This window comes from Podarcis cretensis (genome assembly GCF_951804945.1).
Source record: "Podarcis cretensis genome assembly, chromosome: 1".
NCBI classification, from domain to species: domain Eukaryota; kingdom Metazoa; phylum Chordata; class Lepidosauria; order Squamata; family Lacertidae; genus Podarcis; species Podarcis cretensis.
This window is the reverse complement of record NC_137170.1, coordinates 107,896,641-107,916,518: the sequence shown is the minus strand read 5'-3', so window position 1 is coordinate 107,916,518 and position 19,878 is coordinate 107,896,641. Positions and strand designations below refer to the sequence as shown.

At 52.8% G+C, this 19,878-nt stretch overlaps 1 protein-coding gene across 4 annotated transcripts; it reads left to right on the top strand.

Moving 5' to 3' along the window:
- Positions 1–1,510: 1,510 nt before the first annotated feature.
- NR4A2 (nuclear receptor subfamily 4 group A member 2) lies at positions 1,511–13,228 on the top strand. Of its 4 annotated transcripts, none has more exons than XM_079970609.1 (8): positions 1,511–1,884; positions 3,680–3,806; positions 4,700–5,724; positions 7,593–7,722; positions 8,795–8,883; positions 10,163–10,365; positions 10,637–10,815; positions 11,635–13,228. In XM_079970609.1, exons 1-8 carry the CDS (start codon positions 1,858–1,860, stop codon positions 11,889–11,891), a joined length of 2,037 nt encoding a protein of 678 aa, XP_079826735.1. In that variant the 5' UTR covers positions 1,511–1,857; the 3' UTR covers positions 11,892–13,228. The 4 variants fall into 4 exon arrangements, with proteins under 4 accessions (XP_079826735.1, XP_079826734.1, XP_079826737.1 ...); XM_079970608.1 differs by having other exon boundaries at positions 8,795–8,958; XM_079970611.1 differs by lacking the exon at positions 1,511–1,884 and having other exon boundaries at positions 3,677–3,802; positions 4,887–5,724; positions 8,795–8,958.
- The last annotated feature ends 6,650 nt before the right edge of the window (positions 13,229–19,878 follow it).

The window sequence follows — 19,878 nt, the reverse complement described above, 5'->3', positions numbered from 1 at the left end:
GGAAGCATGTCCGGATCCTGAGCATCGTCCCACTTTTCCTTCACCAAACACACACGCACGCACGCGCCTTCCTGTGAATCCTTGCCCTGCCTCTGAACTCAACCGCTGTGCGTGCAATAGTTGCAAACGGGTCTCTTCCCCCTCCCCCGCAAGACTGGAGCAAATTCTTCTGCATAATATTGTGTCATGTGTTTGTCGTTCCCCATCTATATAGTAAGGAGGAAAAGACGCCGCATGTTCCTCAAGCATGAACTTTCCCAAAAGACCGATGGATTCCTCCTCTCCACAGCTCTCTCCCCTCCCCCGCCCCCTTGCGCGCGCGCGCTTCTTCAGAAATGATACATTTTGCAAAGTTGAGAAAAGAAAGAAGAGCAGCTCGAAGGAGTGATGCTTCGGGACTAGGGACTGATTGTGCAACTTGTTGCATGCGTTGTCTCAGCTTTTAAAAAGGGATGGACTGGCTGCGTCAATGCATTCCTGGTTCTTTACCTGTCAAATGCCCCTCTCGCAGAAGCGGCACGGGGAGGGGGAGGGCGCATCCGGGATAAGAGAAGCTACAGAGTCTCTGATAGAAAGATGGGTCAGTTAAAGATGGATGGACAGAGATGATAGAGATAGATAGATAGATGATAGATAGATAGACAAATATGCAGAGCAGCCTTGTGTGTGCTCACTCAGAAGTTAAACCCCGCCCTAGGAGCCAGCTCCTAGGGGCTGAGGTCCATTCGCCCCCCACCATAAAATATTTGAACCTCCCCCCAAAGTTGATAGGCATTGCCATTCAAACTGTGTGCACCACATCATGTGATTGATTATGAATATTTCATCCAAGTTGGCACCCCTAAATTCAATGGGACTCCTTCAGAGGCAAGTGTCTCCTCTAGGATTTCCACCTCAGATCTGGAAGTGGGCATAGTAGATCCTCTTAAATCTTGGGGTCGTGGGTTGGGGGCCCCACGCTGAGCAAAAGATCCCTGCCTTGCAGCGGGTCGGACTAGATGCCCTTCGTGGTCCCTTCCAACTCTACCATCCTAGGATTTCCTGTGAGATAAAATGAACACGCGTTGCACCGAAGGGGCGGGAGTGGGGGAGATCTGGATTGACAGCTGTCTGGGCTCGGTCGGTGACAACAAGGGGCGGGGAGAGGGAAGGAGGCCTCTCTCTTTGTTTACAATCTCGGACATGGGGGGTGTACCAGAAGAGGGGGGGTGGGGAGCAGAAAGAGAGGGAAAAGTGGCGAGCCCTGCCCCTCTTTTGGCCCAAAGCAGCTCCCAGCTTGGCAGGCGGGAAAGCAGGCAGGCAGGCAGGCGAGCGAGGCGGCGAGTTGCTTCCCACCTTAAAAGCGCCACTCTTGGTGATGTCACGTCGGAAATTTACCAAAGCGAGCGCTAGCCAACGGTACGGAGCGATCCAGCCCCTGGCCCGGCTGATTGGGCGGGCGGCACTGACGTGCACTGACGCTTGGAGACTCGAGGTGCATGTTGGCTGGGCAAAAGGGAGCCCACATAAACAAAGGCACATTGCAGGCAAGGGCCAGTCCGTCCGGCTTGCTCGCCCCGCGCTGCGCTCTCGCGCTGCACTTCCTGGAGAGAGAAGGAGTGCGTGGCGCCCGGCGCCGAGAGGAGAGGCGAGGCTAGGCGGGCGCGGAGGGGGCGCGCGTGCGGGAGACAGGCAGCCCGGCAGCCAAGCAGCCAGGCAGGCGGAGAGAGCGACCGAGAAGACGCCGCCGCCGCCGCCGTCGCCGCAGCAGCAGCAGCCGGGGATCGCGCGCTCTCGCTTGCTCTCCGCTCGCTCGCTCGCTCGCTTTACCTCGCCCATCCGCCCCTGGGAATCGGAGCTACTACTCCCCACCGGTGAATGAATGAAACAGCCACAACCCAACAAGTAAGTGGATCGCGCCGGGTCTGGGGGTGGGGGGGGCACTCTCGGCTTAACTGCCATCTGGATGCGCTGCCCGGGTTTCTCAAAGGCGAGGGAAAGTAGCGGGGGGGGGGGAGAGACTGGAGACGGGGGGTGGGGCAAGGAAGGAAATAGTAACACGTCGTGCAGGAGGTTGTGCTCCAAATGTTCTTCTTCCTAGAAAGAAAGACCTCGCTGCCCGGCCTTCAGGTCGGGGGTTCTTCCAACCAGCGCCCTCCCCCTTATATTCCTAACCGGCTGTTTCCAGTTATTATAAGGGGGGCAAAGTCAACTTTGGGTTTAATCTGCTCGCCTCTTCTGGACTTGCTGGCGCAACCTTGAGGGTTAAGATCCTCGGTGTGCGGGGTTTTATATTATTATTATTATTATTTTCTTACGATTTTGGTCCAGGGTTCAATTGGAGAGGGATAAAAGTTGCTGGGCGGATGTGTGTTGCTTGGGAACGACTTTGATCTCCGCCAGTTGAGAAGCTTAGCCAGCGCGTCGTCGCCTTTCAAGGTTTTATTACTGCCGGAGGTTGGTGGGGGGTTTAAATTAGTGTAACGCACGCGGCTTTGTAACACCGGGAAGGGGGATGCCGGCCCCCTGACCTAGCAGGGACAGCGCGGGAGTCGATCCGGAGAGGGAAATCCCTTCCAAATTGGGAGGAGAGCAGGAGGAAGGGGAAGAATTAGAAGAGGGTGCCAGGGGTTAAACTAGCTGACAGATGAAGAGACTCTTTGCTTCGGATGGAATTCGAATTAAGGCATGCCGGGGACACGGATCTGGAGTGGGCGCAAAGAGGAGAGTCCCTTTGGCGGGCCGGCTGCCTGGCTTCAGTTGGCGAACTTTCCGACGCTGTTTTCATTGTAGATCTAGAGAAACTGTGTTTGGGGATGTAGTGGTCGGGAAAAGCCAGCCACCCTCCCGCCCCTTAGACGTGGGTCAGTTCCGAAAGCCATCCGGAAGAGTTGAGAGAGGGATCCCTTTCTCTTCAGATTTGCTACTTTGTCGGCGCGCGCGCGTCCCTTAGGCGCCCTTTCGCCCTGTTCCGCCTGCAGCTTCGGGACCTGTCATGGACGGAGCTGCTTTGCTCTTTAATTGCCTTCCTCATTGTGCGCGCGTGTGCCTTTTAATTAATTCACTTTATGGCTGTTTTTCTCCTTTTCCTACAGTCCAGCGGAATTTCTAGAGGAAAGGGAAGGAGGGGGTTGTGGGTGTCGCCATTTAATTAGTGTGTGTGTGTGTGTGTGTGTATCTATCTATCTATAGTATACACACACACACACCCTAAGGACATTTTCTTGTGTCTAATTTCCTAATGACTGAAGTACTTCCGAGTAAACTGTCAATCTTGGGGCATTTGATAATCTGTCTGCGTGTATATATGGATAGACTTAGACATACACTACTAAGAAGTAAGAGGAGGAATCAAAGCAAATTTCATTGCACTTTTGTTATATACAGTGAGGAAAAAATGACACGCGTGACAGCTACTTTAGATTTTCTAACACAAGCCAAGTTTTCCCCTTACATCACCCTCATCTGCTCACACATATTAAGGTTCTAATGCCCCCAAACTTTCGGTGCCACCTGCCCTGCCTTGGGCTTTCGAGGAAGTCCTGCTCTCTTCCCAGCGGTTGGGGATCGAGTCCCTTGGCAGCCGCATCTTCCCCTCCTAGTCCTTTCCAAGTGAGGTTGAAAGAATAACAAGTTTTTTCCCCCTCCCCTCCTCTCCTCTGTGTGTTTGTTTCCCTCCCGCTCTTTTTGTGCTTTCCAGGGAGCACCCGGGTCATTCTGGAGTCCGCAGCGCTTCCCTCCCGTCTTGGCAACCTGTCCCTCCATTGAATTCCGACGCTGTCCGCCTTTAGCCCCCCCGAAAACGCCTCTCACTCGGCTGAAGGTGGGTGAGTCCCTGGCTATTTGCATCCATCCATCGTCCTCCTCCAGATCCCCAAACGCTCCTTTCCTGGGGACCTGAAAGCTGAGAGATGGGGCAAGTCCGGAGAGATGGGCTTAGGCACAATTTGGGGAGGGGGAGGGGAAGGGGAATATGCAGAGAGAGAGGGAAAGAGAGAGGGAGGGGAAAATATATTGGGGCAATGTGGGGGGGGGGATATGCGGGCTACACCCTCTGCAGCTCAAGCACTGACAGCTCTCAGACGGCCCTCGTTGGGCTTGCCTGCGGGGCTTTTCTCTGCTTAGAGGGGATCGTTCCCATCCCTCTTCCCCACGATCAGTCCTTCCTTCCCCCTCTCTGCCCCTCGTCTCTCCCCCATCCCCACCTCTACATGCCACGACCTCTTCCCTCTCTCTTTCTCTGCCTGACCCACCTCCCCATCGCCCAGCTCCCTGTCTCCTCCCCTTCTTCTTCTTCTTCTTCTTCTTCTCCTCCTCCTCCTCCTCCTCCTCCTCCTCACTCTCTGTCTATCTTCCCCACTGCAGCCTCCCTTCTGCTGCCAGCTTTTTTCGCCCTGCCGGTGGGCCACGTCGAACTTCCTCCTTCCTCCACTCTTCCGTCCTGCCATCTCAGCCCGGCTTTCTCCCCTTGCTGCCCCACTTCCCACTTCCCTCCTCCTCCTCCAGCTCCCTTCATCTTCTTCCTCCCGAACCCCATTCCCCGACGTGAGGGCGGTGGTTGGTGGGGAGGGGGAGGCACAAGGAGGGAGCTTGGCGGTGTGGGCGGGCGGTGTGGGCGGCTGGGTTTTCCCCTTCGGGGGCTTGTTGCTGCGCAGCAGCTAACCACCCTGACCCCCCAGCTGAGCCATGTTGTTGTTGTTGTGCCGTGTCTCGTTTGCAGCCATGCCCTGCGTCCAGGCTCAGTTCGGGTCCTCGCCGCAAGGAGCCAGCCCGGCCACGCAGAGCTACGCTTACCACCACTCGGCGGCTGCCGGGGAGTACAGCTCGGACTTCTTAACGCCCGAGTTTGTCAAGTTTAGCATGGACCTGACCAACACTGAAATCACTGCCACCACTTCTCTCCCCAGCTTCAGTACGTTCATGGACAACTACGGCGCCGCCGCCGCCGCAGCCGCCGCGGGCTACGACGTCAAGCCGCCTTGCCTGTACCAAATGCCCTCGCAGCCGCCGCCGCCGCCTCCGCCGCCCCCGCCGCCGCCGCCCCCGCCGCCCTCCATCAAGGTCGAGGAGTTGCCCCTGCACGGCCACTCGCACGGCTACCCCCCTCCGCCGCCCCAGCAGCCGCCGCCGGCCGCCGGGCCGCAGCAGCCCGACGAGCTGGCCGTCTACTACAAGCCGTGCTCGTCGCCGCCAGCCCCGACCGCGGGCTTCGGCCCCGGGCAGAGCGTGTGGGACGAGGCGGGGCCCCTGCACGGCTTCCACCACCACCACCATCACCACCACCATCACCACCACGCACAGGCCTACGGCGGAGCGGCGGCCGTCGGGGGCGGAGGCGGCGGCGGGATGCACAAAGCGGTGGCCCCGACGGCCGTGCCGCGCCTCTCGCTCTTCTCCTTCAAGCAGTCTCCGCCCGGCACGCCGGTGGGCAGCTGCCAGATGCGCTTCGACGGGCCCCTGCACACCCTGCCGCTCAACGGCGAGCCCGGCGGGCCCCACCACCATCACCACCACCACGACGGGCAGCCCTTCGCCCTGCCCAACCCCATCCGCAAGCAGGCCGCTGCCGTCGGCTTCCCCGGGCTGCAGATCGGGCACGCTTCGCAGCTCCTGGACGCCCAGGTGCCCTCGCCGCCCTCGCGGGGCTCGCCCTCTAACGAGGGGCTCTGCGCCGTTTGCGGGGACAACGCCGCCTGCCAGCACTACGGCGTGCGCACCTGCGAGGGCTGCAAAGGCTTCTTCAAGGTGAGATGCTGCTGCTATGAAGCCGCGACTGGGGGCGGGGGGAGGGCTTCTGTGTCAGTGGTGATGGAGGAGGAGGACCAGATTTTTCGCCTGCCGTCTCTCCAGCTGCCGAGCCGCTAGCGCAGCTCTCCATCCCCGCATCCCTCCCTCCCCTGCATCTGTCCTGTCCTCTGTGCCCATCCATCGCTCCTTCCTCCAAGGCACTGATGGATAGATCCCTTCTTCGCTCTCCCAATCTTGGCCGAGGCCCCGCCCCCGCAAATTGGAATCCACACCTGGCTGTTTTAGCCTGGTATGATAATTGCCACTCCCTGATTACTCCGCATTAGACGCCCGGCCTTGGACAGCCCTGAAAGGAAGGAAGCCCTATAGCGGGAACCCACCACCCTTGCGCCCAGGGTTCATGAACCCAGAACAAACTTCAGCCCTGGTTCTCTTCCCTTTGCATCCTAAAGAGAGACAAGCTGTTAATCGCGCCAGGCGTCCCAGCGCGCATAGATGGGATCGGGCCCTATTCAAGCGGCATAAACTCTCCTACCAGTTCTCGACTCACCTGTCCCCAAATCTCCTTCGAATCCTTGACTTGAGAAAGTCACAGTTTAAACCACCTTTTTAGTCTCCCTACGAGGGAATATTGACATGCGCTTCAGAAACTCTAGACGCTAATATTCCTAGCTCAGATATTTACAGTCGCCCCTTTTAGTCTAAACTCTCTGCCAAAAGTAGAGATTTGGGGTTCCCCTCCCCCACCCCGCATTTCCCAGCCGTCGGAAGAGTTGGCCAAGCGCAACTTTATTTATTTATTTTCTTGTTGACCACGCTTTTGTCCTACTCTGTTGCTGAATATGTTAAGGCCGGACAATCCGTTACGGCGGATAATCTTTATGAAAGTGGGAGAAGTGGGGAAGAAACCCCACCCAGCCCCTCTGTCGCCAGGGTTTATTGTTGGCACTGCGGAGACCACAAGGGCCAACAGATGCCCGGTTGCTTGACCAAGGGAGTCAGGAAAAGTCAGGATTTCGGAGACGTGCTTTTGGAATCAGGGGAGAGAAAGCGCCGCCAAGCCCCAGACCTCTTTCTCTCCCCCAACCCGACGCAAAGCGTACCAGAGGGATCAAGCCAAACCAGGAATTTAGGAGCGCATTCGGGCGCTGTTGGGTGAGGGTGGGTTTTTAATATTTTAATGCGCTCGACGCTGCATCCTGAGGCCTGCTCAGAATCTCTACAGGCAGCCCATCACCTGGGGAAAAGAGGAAGGAAAAACTGTGGTCCATGTGTCAGAAAGTCGCTGTCCTCCCCAGGCAGCTTTCGTCGCCCAACCCACTCTCTTTAAAACAACAACAACAAACACCATTTCCCTCCTACCTCTCCCTAAAGGAGAGGCGAACAGAGGCCGAGCGGGCGGGCTAAGGGAGCTATTTGCATGCGCTCGCCTTTTGCCTTCGGATTGAAATTGGTTAGGACAGAGAACCGTGTCTAAGCTAACCAAGTGGAACGGAATTCCCTATGGTCAAATTAAGTGATCTCTTTATTTCCCCCATTCTGATTGAATAATCTTATCATTTGAAAGAGAGAAGGTCTCGGAGGAATGTAAATAATATGAATGCCCACGGATTTGTATTTACCGAACGTCTCCTCTCTCCTCCGCTTGGCATATCAAGCATCGGCAAGGAGCTGCGGGGCCGGCGCGCTCGCTTCCCATTTGTTTCGAGATAAATGCCTTGGAAAAGAAGAAGGGCTGGAGGGGAAGGGGAAGGCGAGCGAGAGGAGGGTGGGAGGGGGAAACAGCGAGGCGCTGTGCAGGGAATTTAACCGAGGGCGCCTCCTTTGGACTCCCCCACCCCAATCTCCTCTCCTCTTTTCCGCAGCGCACTGTCCAGAAAAACGCCAAGTATGTTTGCCTAGCGAATAAAAACTGCCCCGTGGACAAACGCCGCCGGAATCGGTGCCAGTACTGTCGCTTTCAGAAGTGCCTGGCAGTCGGCATGGTCAAAGAAGGTACCGCTTGTCGGGGGGGAGGGGCTGCCGGGATGACTGGGAGCGGGAGGGGGGGCGGGCTGGTCCTCGGAGTAGCCACCAGCCACAGCTGCGAGAAGGAAGCGCGGACGCGCACACTTCCTTTCCCGTTCGCCACGTCGAAGAACGTCCGTGTCCCAGCAGCGTTCGGGCCTTATTCAGTCCTATGCAAACGAGTGCAAGCCTGGGGAGGCTTTTCAGTAAACCTGCAAAGATAGCGGAGAGCTCTGGGACCATGGTCCTTCGACGGCCACAGTCAAGCGCCTACACACACTGACTCGCAGGGGAATCTCCCAGAGAAGTAAATAAACAGGCAAGCAGAGGCCTTAACTGCCCAGGGAGCTTAGGATGAAATCGAAGAAGCAGAGGCAGTTACTGGCCCCTCTCTGGAACCGGATGGCCTTCATCCTAGACGTGAAGGGACCCAGGCATAGGTTCCTTACGTCTAAGATGTGAAGGAGGAGGCATCCCAGGGCAAAGAGAGTCGAGGCGGGGTTGGGATTTTGCCAAGGCTCAGATGCACTCTTTCCTAAACAAGAATGCCATTCATTTCATGGCTAATGCCAGGGCTTTTTCCTCCCAGGAATAAGTCACCGGAACTCTCGGGTGAGTACCGGCACCTCTCAATTGGGAAGTGTTTAGAGTGAGTTCCGGCACCTGTTTTTCTAGAAAAATAGCACTGGCTAAGACCGAACAAATGCTGAGGCCCATTCCAGGCTCACAGAAGCTACACCGCTCCATCCCAATTTCAGAGTCGAGATTTCCATCCACAAGGGTGTATACTATACACTGGTGGTTCCTTTTAACAAGCAACTTTTGCTCCGGCGCGCACATACGCACGAGAGGAAAAGCAAATAAAGGAATATTCATTCAGTGGGAACTCTGAACACCTTTGTGTTGGAGGCTTCCTGGTGCCGTCGAAGAGATTATGGGCACTTCATCCCCGGGGGGCGGAGGTGGCGGTCGCGTAAGGGATGTCAGGGCTTCTTCGCTTTCCTGTTCAAAAGCTGCTCCCTCTCTGGCCGGGCGAGTTGACCAGCTCTCTCTTTTGCAGTGGTTCGCACAGACAGTTTAAAAGGCCGGCGGGGTCGCTTGCCGTCGAAACCGAAGAGCCCCCAGGAGCCCTCTCCCCCGTCGCCCCCGGTGAGTCTGATCAGTGCCCTGGTGAGAGCCCATGTCGACTCCAACCCGGCTATGACCAGCCTGGACTATTCCAGGGTAAGCTGGAGACAACATTCGCCGAAGGGTCCGCCTCGCGGGGGGACGCGCTGAGCACGCGGCTAGTCCGTAGCGAGGCCATTTCTCTGTTTGGGAGGAGAGAGTCCCTTTGCCCTAAAGCTGTTGCCAAGAAACCGCAGGGATATTGGAGGACTGCTCTTAAGATACATCAGGGCAGGACTGTGGTGTGGGTCGGGGGCAGGGGTGGATGTGAGGGGGAGGTTTATGCCTTAGAAGCAACGCCTTGCCCACATCTGCTTCTAAGAGAGGCCTTTGATTCCCGTAGGATTTGCTTAGGGTGCTTAGGGAAGTGAATCAGGAAAGATCTACTCTCGAAGTAGCGGCGAGTAGGACCGACCTGTTAGGCCTGATCCTCAAAGTCATTATTGGAGACAGCACATACACTGGCCTTAGTGGAGTTCCTTATCCGAAATGCTTTGGGGAGCTAATTCAGGGTATATATTTTGGCTCATTCTGGTTTGTGGGGGAAGAGAGAGGAGGGTTTGCCGATTGGGATCTCCCTCTTTCCCTGTCCATACCGCATAATGCTAGCTTTATTATTATTATTATTATTATTATTATTATTACCTGGTCCTTCTGTGCTTCTGCACCCCAACAGGGACACGACACACGTGTATATGTCTGAATAATGAAAATTAAATAAAATGATGGGGACAGACACTTGCGTGGATGTGTTTTATCTTCTTAGACATATGTGCTTATACAAGTGTGTGTGTGTGTTTCACGACACATACGGGCCTGTGTGTGCCAGAGGATTCATTCCTAGTGTCACCATCGCACCCATCCTACGACACTCGCTTTTCCAGAGGCAAAAAAATAAAATCAGGCGCTGCTTGGATTTCCCCTCCTGGCGGGTCCTTCGGGGCGCTTTCCCAGGGCGCCTCTGCTAAGCCGACCCTTCTTGGCCACGGCAATTTCCACCTTCCTAGCACCACCCCTAATTGAATTAATTGCCCTGGAACATCTTAATTTCCTTACTGGTCAGAGCGAGGTTTAATTGTTATAAAAACCAGGCTCCCCTCCTCGGAATGGGGTTAGCAATTTCACGGGCGATATATTTTAGAGAACCTCATTAAATTGCTGGGGTCTCTTCCTCTCTCTCTCTCTCCTTCCTCCCCCACTTGCCTTCCCTTCCCATCTTTCCCCATCCGTTTCTCCTTCTTCTCCGGAATGGCGACTCCAGTTCCAGGCTAACCCGGACTATCAGATGAGCGGCGACGACACGCAGCACATCCAGCAGTTCTACGATCTCTTGACTGGCTCCATGGAAATCATCCGGGGCTGGGCGGAAAAGATCCCCGGCTTCACCGATCTCCCCAAACAGGACCAGGACCTGCTCTTTGAATCCGCTTTCTTGGAGCTCTTCGTCCTGCGGTTAGCCTACAGGTAGGCAAAAGGAGGCAGAGCCGGGACAATTAGGCAGGGATCGGAGGCGGCGCAGTCCTGGGTGTTTGCACGCGCCTATGGATGTGTGGATGGATGCCTGCCTGCCAGTCTGATGAGAAAATCCCGAGCCGTTCAAGGTCCGCTGAGCTGCGTTTTATTAACTCCTCGGTAATTAGGTGCCTCTTAAGCCCTCCGTTTATTGCTCGGCGAGTAATTAGTTGTTTGCCTCTTTCTCTCTGTCTCTCCGCCCCTGGGTGAACTCCCCCGGCAGATCCAACCCGGTGGAAGGCAAGCTGATCTTTTGCAACGGCGTGGTCCTGCACCGTCTGCAGTGCGTCCGCGGCTTCGGCGAATGGATCGACTCGATCGTGGAGTTCTCGTCCAACCTGCAGAACATGAACATCGACATCTCCGCCTTCTCCTGCATCGCTGCGCTGGCCATGGTGACAGGTGAGCTTTGGGCTCCTACCCCCCATCGGGTTTTTTTGCTCCAGATTTGGAATTAATTTGGAAGAAGTACTGCGTCATCCCTCCCATCATTATAAGTGAGCCATGCAGATCAGAATTCCCACTTCACTTGCAATCTTACAACCCAAGACGGTCTGTCTCCTATTTGTACAATTTGCTAAAGCAGAGTTAGAATTGCCATATAAACCAGAAACCTTTAATTCAGCCTTTTAAAGTCCACAATACTCACCCCCACACTTTCCACCTGATTACTAGAATACTACAGTATTACCATACATTCGTCATTAGAATTCCTCCTTCGCCAATAAACTCCTGCATTTTATGCTGGATTGAGCGAGGATATTTATGGACTTGTTATCCCTAGCCCCTTGCAGATCTGACTTGAATGAATCCGGAATAACAACTCTGCTCTCACGATTGCAAATATAGAAAATGCAAGGCACAAAACCATCCTCAGACAGTGCGTGTTCGTGTTGAGCTATTGCTACACAGTTTAACCCTCTTGCACACTCAAAAGTGCCAATCTGGTCTGTTGACACCGGATACGGTGTGCCCAAGAAGTTGGACTGTGCCATTTTTACACGTGCCTTCTCAAAAGAGATTCTCCGAGATTTACATCCAGGTGAAGTGCCTAGCCTTTGCAAGCTAGGGCACAGCTAAAGGGGAGAGTTGCCTCTTCCTGGTATTAAGGAGCTGCAAGTTTGCGTCTTCTAGGCAAGGCCTGATGGCCACAGACACACACACACACACACACACACACACACACTGCGTCCAGTCTAATAAGCCCCTTGTCTCTTGCAGAGAGGCACGGCCTGAAGGAACCCAAGAGGGTGGAGGAACTGCAGAACAAGATTGTCAATTGTCTCAAGGACCACGTGACTTTCAACAACGGCGGCTTGAACCGGCCCAATTACTTGTCCAAACTGCTGGGCAAGCTCCCGGAACTGCGCACGCTTTGCACGCAAGGCCTGCAGCGCATCTTCTACTTGAAACTCGAAGACTTGGTGCCACCGCCGGCAATAATCGACAAACTTTTCCTGGACACGCTACCTTTTTAAAATAAAAGAGAGAGGGAGAGAGAGGGAGAGAGAGAGAAAAAAAAAACGAAAGAAAGAAAGAAAGAAAGAGACACACACAGAGAGAAAGAGAGTGAAGGACTCTTCTTTGCCGCTGAGCTTTCCAAGTGAAGAACTTTCAAAGCCTGGAAGAGAGGGGGAAGGAAGGAAGGAAGGAAGGAAGGAAGGAAGGAAGCAGATGAAGGGGCCTGACTAAGACACCTGGTCCGTGAGGAGCACCCATGGGTGCTGCTGGGCTCCCATCCCTTCAGACTGTGGTTGGCCTCTCCTGAAGGACAGAGACTGGACATTGGGGTGGGGGTCTCTCTCTATAGGCACCCTGGATCCCGTTCCTTGGACTGCACACAAATCCCATGGTACAAGCTTTTTATTATCGCCTAAAACAAACAGTATTCTTCATACACCTCGGTCTCCCCGAAACAAAACGAAACAAAAAAAAAAAGGGAGGGGGGGAAAAAACAGAATTTCCTACTGCTATTATGGTGATGATGATGATGATGATGGCTATGATGAAGGACTTTTTGAGATAAGGAAGCTGAGCCTTAGCTGCTGCCGAAGGCGAGTGTACTAAGGGAACCCAGCTAAGACTTTTTTTATATATAAAAAAATCATTTTCTGCTGTAAAGGAAAGCTGTAATATATATATAGAGGACCAGTTAAGGTGTGGGGAGGGAGACGGGGGCGGCATGAATCGACAGAAGGCGAAGGATTGTACATTTCACCAGATGCGGTTTGGCTTTTTCTTTCTTTCTTTTTAAAAGGAAAACAAAAACTATTCTGTGCCTATTTATGAATAAGCTATTCAAACCGATTCTGATAATAATATTAATGATAATAATAATAATTTTTTTAAAAAAGAGAGTTGGGTTGGGGGGAGGAGAAAGTAAAGAATAACGAGAATCAATCAAAGGAGCTTGAAGAAATAAATAGATAGAAGTTGACGATTCAAGACCTAATCGAGAGAAAGCAGGGCCATTCTAGGAGGACCACGTTTATTATAGGCACTTGCTATTTCAGTAATGTCTATATTCTATAAATAGTAATTTCAGACACTATGTAGTCTGCTAGATTTTATAAAGATTGGTAGTTCTCTAAGAAGCCTCGAACGTTTTTCTCAATTGTAAAATAAGTGGGCACACGTGTTACACAGATCCAAACAGATTCTTCCTTCCTAAAACCCCAACCTGCCCCACTTCCCGGAAAAAAGCAAACACCTTTCGCCAGGGACCCCTATTTCCCGTCTTTGTAAACACCGTCCGGCATTCCTTGTTTGTAAGTGTCGTATGTATTGTTGATGCTGATTAAAAGAAAACAGTTTATATCTTGATTATTTTGTTGTCTGAAGCGGAGCCAAGTCTTGCATGCCACAAGCGTTTTCACCGTTTCCAGAGTGCTTATATCTCATATACAGAACTCCCTGGAAATTAACTGAGCACTTTGAATTTTTATTTCGGGAGTGTTCGGGTTTCGGTTTTTTTGGGTTTTTTTGGAGGGGGTGTGAGGGGTTGGGAAAAGGTGTATATTTTTCTTTTTTGAAAAACAAATGTCTAAAATTGTCGGTTAATATATTATTTTACATTTCAGTAAGGAAGTTTTTTTAATATATATCTATATATATATAATGCCATATTCTGTAGTTTTTCTTTTTCTTTTCTTTGTATATTTCCAGGAGGGCACTTCCTTAAGTTTCTGCCTCCTCTCCACCCCACAACCCCACCCCGCCCCTCTCCGTTATGGTGTATGACAGTTAGCCTTGGACATTTTATCCCTAAAAACTCTTTCTTTGAGAAAGACAATTTTAATGTTTACAGCAAATAAATCCATGTAAACGAACAGAATCCAGTCTTTTTTCTGACTAATCAAAGGGCAGCCTCCACGCCCATATAGGGAGCTGGCAGTGACATTAACAATAAACAGCACCTATTTTTTTTATTTTGCTGCTGCTGGGATTGTTGCTCTTGTGATGGTTATATTTTTGAATGTTAAAAAGCGGTGCTGTGATTTCGGAGACGGAACTTGCAGTCTCAAGTGGAGACTGGCGAGGCGAGGCGAAGACCTCGCGAGCTGCCTTCTTCTTCCTCTGCTTGATTTCTCTGCAGATTTCCTGCCACCTTATTTCAACCCTGCCACTAGAAGTCTAGGGTCACATGCGCTGCTATTTAAATGGCCCGTTGATAAAGGGAAATAGATTGCGCTTGGTTAAATGGCTTCTGCAACGGAGCTTGTATGTCTCTCTCTCTCTCTTGCGCGCGCGCCTCGTCATAGTCAGATTTGCAGCCCGATCCTAAGCAGGTCCACCAGGCAGCTGAGTTCAAGGAGGTTGAGCTGCAAAAATAAACGTCCTTAGGATCGGCTTGTATCTTTCTTCTGATAACTTATTTAGAACTGGAGTAGTTATTTCCCTTTCCCTAGGGGTTAAATTTGGAGAGATGGATCTTGGAAACGGCGTGTGCATGTGTGCCCGGGCCCAACGAAATGTTTAGCGTGTTTTACTCGGGAGTAAGTCCCACAGAGTTCGAAGGGGCTGGCTCTCAAGTAACTGTGAAACAGTTAACTATAAAGAGAATAGGAAATGAATGCTCCAATTTCTTTCTCTGGAATAAAACCCCATTGCATTCAGCAGGATTTAAGGCCGAGTCCATAATAAGCTTAGGATCGGGTTGCATCTCTTGTCGAAGTCTTTAGGATCCGGGTTTTCAGTAATCTGATCTGCTAAGCCTCTAGATGCTCTTAGTTTTAGCTTCTGTAGATTAGTCTTGTGATGTGCATTGCAATTCCTCCTTGAATAAAATGCTGCTATTATTTTTAAAAGAATCAACGCAGCTTATTAACGTGGTAGTGAAAGATTCTTCTGAAGGGAGCGCGCTAGGAAGAAAGCAATAAATGATTTAAATAAATGACATCTTTGGGCATTTAAAAAGAAAACTAGTTGCGCCCTTCCTTCGCCCTCCCCCCAACCCTTTCTCAATTAATCAGAGTTCCGGGATGCGGTGGCAAGTTACTCCAGACCCTAAATAAGTCTCTGGGCGGGGGAAGCAGTATTGCGGAAAGAGAGAGTGGTTTTACGAGAGGATCTTGACCCGGGGAAATGTATCTAGCCTAATTTTGTGGGGAGAGCTTTTATCGAACTGAATGTGGGTTATTTCAGGAGGAAGGTAAAGAGAGCCCGCCCCCTCCCTTCCCTGCTCTCTTCTAAGGAAGAGAAGCCCCACAACCCTTCATCAATGGGCACGTCTGTTTTGGATCACAGGAGCAGTGGTCATTGCTTCCGCCCGCGCGCACTTTCTGGGCACGTCAGCCAGACAGCAAGCGGATTCTTCTCCTTTCAGAGGAGAAAGGTGGAAGGTGGCATGTGAACTCTGGAGAGGAAAGCTAGGGGCGGAACAGGAATAAATCCCATTCCAAGAGAGAGAAATCTGGGGGAAGGGACGTCGTTCAGTGGCAGAGAACCTGCTCCCCACATGGAAAGAGCCCCATATTCAATCCCAAGCAGAGCCAGGTAGAACTTGGAAGAACCTCAGACTGACACCCTGGACAGCCGCTGCCTGCCAGTGCGAACAATACTGGGCTAGGTATGGAGGAAGAATCTGACTCAGTATAATTCAGATTCCTCTTTTCCTGTCTCCATCCTTGGTCTTGGGATGACTGGGCGCAGGAGCGAGGAATTTACCTCCTGAGCGCGTCTACTCGGAACCAAGTCCCATTGAGTTCAGTGAGGCTTACACCCAGGTAGGTGGGTATAGGATTGCACCCACTCACTTACCCGGGAGTGAGCTCCACGAAGTGCATAGGATTGCGCTGTTTTCCTTGTTGGCCAATCCCAAGGCTTTCCTGCAGTGCCCTCTCTCCCGATTGGCTATGGGGACGTTCCATCCCCGATGAAATGTCGTCGAGGCGCCCTGTGCCCCGGGGCAATTCCAGCGCACAGGTTCTCTTTTTAGGGCGGCCGATCCATCACTTACTTCTCCGTCTATTTACACGGCGCGGGAGGGAGGGCAGCGAAGGAGAGACAGAGGCATCTTTCCCAGGCGCAACACCTTGGGGAGACAGCGCGCAGTTCTCCAAAGCCCTGGGGAGGCGCTCCCGATAGTCCCTTCTCCCCTCACCCCCTCGCAATCCCCTGGGCGCGCAGAGGGGAAACTGTGAAGGGCTGCGGATTACATTTTCAGTTCCAGGGGTTCCCCTCCCCCAGTAATCTCCCCCTCCCTCCTGGCCGCCAGAAAAGAAAAAGGCAATCTAACTGCACAACACATCTTAAGAGAGGGCAGCCCGCGGAGTTCCTCAATCTCTCCGGGGATTGTCCAGGAAGTTAGAGACCTGGGAGAATTTTGTTGAGTCCTTATCGCCATTAAATCTCCCCCACCACCATGCCACCCACCCTACCGAAAGCAGGGGTTCCTATTCAGAAAATGCCTGGCCGGCGTGGATACAGCACCCCCCGAAAATACTGGAGTAATATGAGCAAGGAAGGAAGATTATGGTGTGGTAAAGCGTGGTATTATTCCCTCCTCCCCTTTGCATGCAGGGCTTTTAGGTTTAAGGGGACTATTGCCTACCCTTCCCAATTCGTGGCGTGGAAGGTGAGTAGGTAGTAAGTATTCCGGATTAACTAATGCGGAGTACAAAGCATGTGAGAGCTCCGTTGCACGCGGAGATCCTTTCCTGTAAAAACAAACAAACAAACAAACCCAAGGGATGCAATTGAAGAGGTAAGAAGAAAGTTCCATTTCCAGGACGGGGCAGCCCTAGCAAGGCTAGGAGAGGACCCCGAGGCTCTTTCCATGGGGCGCTTCACTCCACCGCCACGGCCTCCTGGAGGCCAGAGGCTGAACTCTCCCGTGCCTTGGGGAGTTCGCAGCCTTACCTCTGGCGGGGCTAGAGGGGAAGCTGCTGCAAAGGGAATAATTCCCTTTGTACTTGAGCGAGCTTCTGTCTCGGCTCGGCCTGAAAGCTAGGGACGCAGCGAGGTGCTTCGCCTGAGCTTTTGATTTAAGGATCCATTTGTGCGCGTGGCTCTCAAGGCGGAAAATAAATAGGCCCTTCTCCCAGTCGCAGATCTCTCGACCAGCCTGGTCACGAGTCCTGCGTACCGTTACCCAGGGGTAATTGACTCCTATTTGCCTGAATAGGATTACCCCCGAGGGAAGCAGTGGGTGTGCTTCCCATTACAGTATCTTGAATGGGGATTAACTTGGAAGAAGAGATTGGGGGGCACGACTGGTTCCCATTATCTTGAATGGGGGCTAGCCTCGGGGAAACGGATTCCCATTAGGCTGAACGGGATTTACCCCGAGAGAAGTTTTTTTTGTGTTTTTTTTTTTAGGGGTGCGAACTGACTACCATGAGCTTGAATGGGACTTAACCCGGAAAGGAAGGAAAGGGTTTGGGGAAGTGTATGGCCGGTGAGTTACTCTCTCTGACCCCAAGCAGATTTCTGGATAAGGGAAACCGACTTCGTGGTCCCGCTCTCTGTTCCTTCCTGGGCAGACCTGTCCCTTGGCCCATGTCATAACAGCGGGGGCCTCGGGCGGTCCCTGGGGACCGGAGACGTGACCATCCGCCCTCATCACAACACAGGGAAGCTTCCTTCCCCGGCGCAAAAGGGGGCCAGAGAGTGAGTAGGCGGGCGCTCGAGGAGCCATCTTCCTCCCCCCGCCCCCCCGAATGGGAGACCCGGTTGGGCAACTGGTCGCAGCTGAGGCTGCCCTACCTGTTGCGCCGGACGCCCTTCCGCGTTGCCCAACCTTTTCTGGCCGCTGGACGGCGGAGACTCCCGCACCTATCCCGACCCCCGCGGACCATTCCATTCTCACAGCCAAAGGGGATGTGCGTAATGAGCCACAGCACGCAGGGCGGGGTCGGGCCAAACGTCCTCCCTCCTCCACCTTTGAGAAATCAACCCACCCGGCCTTCTGCGAGGAAAGGGATTTTATTCATGCTGTAAGCAAAAAGGGCGCTCTCGCCCTGTGCCATTATGATTTTTATTTTAAAGAGATTTTTATTTTATTTTATTTTATTTAAACACAGATAATTTCCAACACGATGGGGGGGAAAGCCTGCCTAGCTGAGGAAACCGGGTGGAGAGTTGATATCCGTATTTGACAGATTTGGATATTTTGTTTCCCTTTGTGGAAAGTGAAATCCTGGACCGATTTTCCTTCCTTCCTTTGCCACCTCGCTCTCCTGACCCCTTGGCCAGTCTTTTGTTGAGTTCAACCTCCTTAAGTATACACCCCTAGGTGAGAGCGCTCCTTTCCGCAGAACTTGGCGCCCTTGCGCTTTGCTCAAAACTTGCGCCACAAGTGAATGACTCCCCCATCGGGGCACAAACCACACGTGGCCAGAAACTATGGCCCCTGCCACTACTTCAGGCGGGGGCGGGCAGTTGGGACGGGGAATCTCCCAAATGCCTCAGCAAGCCCATCAAAAGCGGTGGCTTTTTTTTTAATTTTTTTTTTTTTTGCTTTCTTTCCATCCACCGCATACGTGCAAGGATTCCCGCATCCCAGTCGAACGGCAGCGCAAGGTTTCAAAGCCCTTCCCAGTTACTGCCACCGGGAACCAGTCGTATGTGTATTTGCAACCTTTCTCTTCCGTGCGCCTACGAACTGCTTTGCATTTCCTAAATCACAACCTGGCTAGCGATCTCTCTAAAAGGCCACTTTGAATGAGTTTCACAGGTGAGCCCCTGAGTCCTTCCCGCTTCCCCCTCTTCTCCCCGCCACCTCTTCTTATCCCACAGTCAGTGCGGAAGATGCATATAAATGGCCCCACTCTCGAACAAAAAAACAACTTCATTTTTGCTGGGCGCCACAAAACCCGTCCAGGTAGGGCAAATCCTCTTTTTTTCAGACGAGGAAGTGCTTGAGAGATTGTGACAGCGGTGACATTCGGGCTGAGCCTGAGAGATAAGAGTGGCAGGTCTGATCTGGCGGCGGGTTCAAGCCAGTCGATGCAGAAGAGGGCATTGCTCCGGCTCCCTTCACAGTTACGCATCTTGCACGACCAGCCACAGCCACGCTGAACACCCCACACAAGTATTCAAGGTGCTGGGAGGGAGGCCTGTTTTCTTTCGAGTCTGGCCTCCCAAGTCTCCGCGCCTTCTGTTTCTGCCGCGGAACAACCGAGCTCTTTTCGAACAATTCGAATTGAGGAGGGGCGTGGCTTGCAGAGAGCGCTTCCAATTGGAGGTCCCGCGATCCGCAGCTGCTCTCCATCCGCCAGTCTCTCCTCCGCCCTCGGAGGTCTGGCTGGATGCTGGCAGAGCTGGTACTACTCACAACACAGGGCCCAATCCATTCAGAGTTATGCCTCTTTTATAAATCGCGTTGAGTTCACCGGGGGAGGGGTGGGATTTATCTGACCTTTCATAGTGAAATCAACGGAGATTTAGGTCGTAATCCGAGACCCGCTTGCCTGGGAGTAAGTCAACCGGACTTACTTCTGAGTAAACAGGAATGGGATTGAACTGTTGCAAAGAGCTTCACTTTGGCTGGATCCTGCATCAGTTGCCAGGGGGCCACAGGGCTAAAACCCCCTTCAGCTATGTCACCGTAATTTGGATGACCGCTGCAAGGGGATATTTGAAAGAAAATCCCAGTTGCACCCTCGCTTGATCTTATTGGCGTCGGTTAGGAATTTAAATCCGACCGAGGCCCATAGGGTTTACTCTCAGGTAAGCGCGCCCAGACTTGCAGCCTGTCTCTGCAACCCTCCTAAACTCGGGTCTGAACTCGGTCTCAACTCCGTAGGGATGAGTCCCGAGTCAACGTGTTCAGGATCGCTCAAACAGCAGCGCGTCAGTCTCGTTGGACTCCCGAAAGTGCTTTAGGATCAGGCGCATCGGAAGGGCTGTTTGGGGATGGACGGGTTTTTGGAAAGGCGGACACCTGTCTGTGTTTGTCAAGCTTCTCCGCAAAGAAGCAGCCAGGAAAACCATATTGAAACATTGATATGCTGGGGAATGGAA